Source organism: Schistosoma mansoni, chromosome 2, assembly GCF_000237925.1.
Source record: "Schistosoma mansoni strain Puerto Rico chromosome 2, complete genome".
Classification (NCBI taxonomy): Eukaryota; Metazoa; Platyhelminthes; class Trematoda; order Strigeidida; family Schistosomatidae; genus Schistosoma; species Schistosoma mansoni.
Window position 1 is genome coordinate 27,210,318 of NC_031496.1, and position 3,810 is coordinate 27,214,127.

The 3,810-nt window shown below is 34.8% G+C and overlaps 1 protein-coding gene across 1 annotated transcript; it reads left to right on the plus strand.

Moving 5' to 3' along the window:
- Positions 1-2,539: 2,539 nt before the first annotated feature.
- On the plus strand, positions 2,540-3,781 carry Smp_128140 (putative atp-dependent DNA helicase mer3; the record flags this gene model as incomplete). Its single annotated transcript, XM_018796254.1, has 3 exons — positions 2,540-2,653; positions 2,701-2,846; positions 3,706-3,781. The coding sequence occupies 3 exons, from the start codon at positions 2,540-2,542 to the stop codon at positions 3,779-3,781; spliced, it is 336 nt and encodes a 111-aa protein (XP_018650485.1).
- Between the last annotated feature and the right edge of the window lie 29 nt (positions 3,782-3,810).

Genomic DNA, 3,810 nt, shown 5'->3' on the forward strand with positions numbered 1-3,810 from the left:
CATAATGCTTAAATGTTGAGCTCATTAACCACTGAACTATGGTTCATTAATGTCATGAAAGTTCATGAAATTAGCATGGAACTGATATTGACAGGTTAATATATAAACGTGTGCATAGCATAGTGAATACATCATAGATAAAGATATTGATCACGATTGAAATTTAAAAGGCAGATTACTAAGTATTTGGACGTTCCATTCTACCCATGAAACTGTGTGGCTGTTTTATCACAATGTACATGGATACAGTTTGCAGATGGGGTAGACAGTTTTATTTCATTTATAAACTGAAGAGTTAAAATGTAGCAAACTTAAGTTATCTTGTAGTTCTATTGTGAATCAAAGAGTTTGGCCAAATTTTACATCAGCGAACTCAGAGTGACATTACAACTTCTGATTGCATACAGATAAAAACATACTTTTTGTGTTAACTCAAGCTAACCTCAGGCATTTTATACGAATTAAAAATTGAGATTGCATACATTGTTATAAATAGGTGGTGATGACTACTGCTTATGGAAAGCTGATTTTGAAGTAAAATTAAAGTCAATTTATTCATAATTGATTGATCACTGGGTGGTGATCAATGTCATGCGCGTCAAGTCCTTCTTAGTGCTGATTGAATGCTATGGATCAAGTTGCAATGTGGCCACTAGTCTAGGTGACTCGACACTGCGTGCACTACGTTGAGATAAGATGATGGTTGGAGGTGGTCAACAGGAAACCCTGGACCCGGGTTTCGTGCTACTTGGCACTCGTCAGCAAGGTGTACCTGTAATCTTGAGGGAACTGGTGCCCCCTGACGGATTCGATCCCGTGTCACTCAGCTTCACAGTCAGAGACGTTACCACTGAGCTATTCGAGCCGCGACCGAAATCCTGTAGGACTGAAATGTAGTCACAATTGATTGATCACCACCCAGTGATCCGGAGTGACGTGTCCAGTGTTGATTAGATGCTCCTATATTGAGCTGGAAACTCTTTTGCATTCTCCTCTTAAAAGCCTCCAGGGCAATATCCTGAGAGGTCTTTAGAAAGTGATCGCTTTGTACGGTCAATGCACATTGATGTGGCCCAAAGAGGAAGTTTATCCTCAACACATCTGTGAATGGTCGGTCGACTTCAGAAGGTAATGCGGGGCCTAGCCGTATAGAAAGTTTTATTCATGGGTTTTGTAATACGTTTATTCAAGATTTCGGTAGCCGTATCTCTTTTAAATTCAATGCTCATAAAATTTTTTTCTTTTAAACTCTTGGTGCTTTTTCAGGACAGTGTCTGGGTGTTAAGTTTCAATCGACGAATTTAGGTGGATAACCATTTCTGATGAATATCTGTCACAGTTGAACTGGTTCATCATCTTTTGTGTCATTAGAAAATGTCGGTCTAATCCTTGAGAATGAAGAGTGAATTAAATTTCTATTTCTACCCAATAAGACTCAGTCATGGAAGTTCGTACACTAACCATTCCATATAGGTTTTCTATATAGAGATCTCTGACACCATAGTTAACAATTTGAACAAAGAGACGTGACGACCGAATCAATTGAATAATAACTTATAGCTTGATTGTTCACTCACTAATTCACAGTGACTATCTTAGAGTTGACTATTTTTGCATATATAATTACTAGCGTTAGTCTTCTAATATGTTTTAAAATTTGAAATAACTCGGTAAAGTAGAGACATCTCCGGATTTGCATGTTGTACTGTCCTACACTATATGTGCACTCGTCACTTTCATTTGGAAGGTTTATGGACAGAAAATATGTTATGACAACAATAGTTAAGAGCCACACCGTCATATCATTAGCGTTCCTGCTATTTAATTGATTTATGAATATGAGTTTACTTTTCCCCAATATGTCGATATAGTTTGCGTTCAATGGACCAATACATGTGATCAGTGATTCCAGCTTGATTGTTTTTCACCCCATAGCCTACATCAAAGAGAATAGCTGGCAAAGGCTTATATATAAAATTCCTCGGAGTAAACATGCATCATATGCAACAGCGGTTCAAAATCGTCTGTATACGCAGGTTTTTTCATTAGGTCCTAGGATTCATAAATAAAAACTTCTGTTTATTTTCAGGTTTGAAGAAATTTTTTTATATCGTTTTGTTCAGATTAAATCTGTTTTTCGTAGAAAAAGTGCTTTATTAGGGAAGTATTCAGTTTTTATATAAGTATTTTTACAAGTAAATTTAGCAAAAGTGATCGAAATCGTTGTTTATTTTTACTATTATTATTGAACACTACGGTAAACGGATTATTTATCAACTGCTTTGGTGTCCTGTTGTTTCATATTAAAAGAAATATGTTACTGATTATAACTGAAATTTCCAGCGATGTCAATAATAAATAATAAGGTTGACAATATTTAACGAAGTTTAAACTCATAGCAAATGTCTTTTGCTGTTGATGTGTACTGGTCTACTTTATGCTAAACTTTAAGGATTTAATTGCATGATACAACTTTCTATCGACTAACTGATTTCGGAAGTAACTATTATCTTCTACTTTGTTTTCTGTTTAAAATTTTATGACATATTCAGATTTTCTATCAAACGGTATCGCATATCATCATGCTGGAATGGATGTCGAAGACCGAAAACTTGTTGAAGATGCCTTTAGATCAGGCTGTATCTCGGTCTTGAGTAATGCTTTCATAATTCCGTTTAATTTTCTGTTATCTTTCAAAAAGCCTGTACTTCTACTTTGGCAATGGGAGTTAATTTACCAGCCCACTTGGTTATTGTAAAGAACACAGAACAGGTGGTTGACGGTGAATTGATTGGCTATAGTTCAACACAGTTATCACAGATGATTGGAAGGGCAGGACGTCCACAGGTAGGAAAGTAACTGATTATTTACTTGCTTGTAAATCTTCCATTTCTTATGTTTTTAAGAGACAAAGAAGACAATACACTGAAATGCTTATAGTTATAATAAATAATTTCTCTAAAGTGCATGTACCTTCTTTGATCTATTCAGGAAAGAATAATTCCTTGAGAAAAGACCTAGGTGAGAAGTTCGTAACTTTTGATTGACATTTACACCGTTAGACGTTATCTAGTGACAAACCTCAACGTAATGGAGTAATGATAAAAATCGAAGAAATCATAAAATGAATATTGCTGCATCACAGCGCGTTGTATCAACTAAATAAACTATCATGGAATTATAGTTTCACATAGCAGTTGAGTTTTAGGATTTTATTATATCGGTAACTTATAGGTATATTTCATGTAAGGACTTCTATTTATCATTTAAAATTTCCTACTCAAAAAGCAGACAACTTCAATGGCAATGTATCTTGCTCCATTGAATGGGTCAACTAAACTGATAAATCACTAGTCGTACAATTCTTGTTTACTATTGTTGGATTATCTAGTAATTAGCTCTATAATAATTCAGAATATATGTAGTTGTTTGGAGACATTATTGGTGAAATAAAGGTTTATTCAAACAGCCAGTCATAAACAGAACAAAGCGAGTTTTTCAAACTCCACTGGTAACCACCAGCAAATATCACAAAAGACGTATTCACACCGGTAAAAAAATTCCTAAAATTGGATTACAAATTTCCGGAATACTAAAATAGTTCTTTATACATTATGAAATCTGTGCAAAGTTAGCCTTCTGTATAGCTAGTTTATGACGTTTATTGACATAAACAACAGTTTCATTTGATGTTTTCTTATTGCAGTTTGACAATGAAGGAGTTGCAGTTATTATGACCACAGCTAATCTCAAAGTTTGTGTTGTTAGTCAGTCTAAATAACCACATTTTTAGGCCCATTATACAAAGCT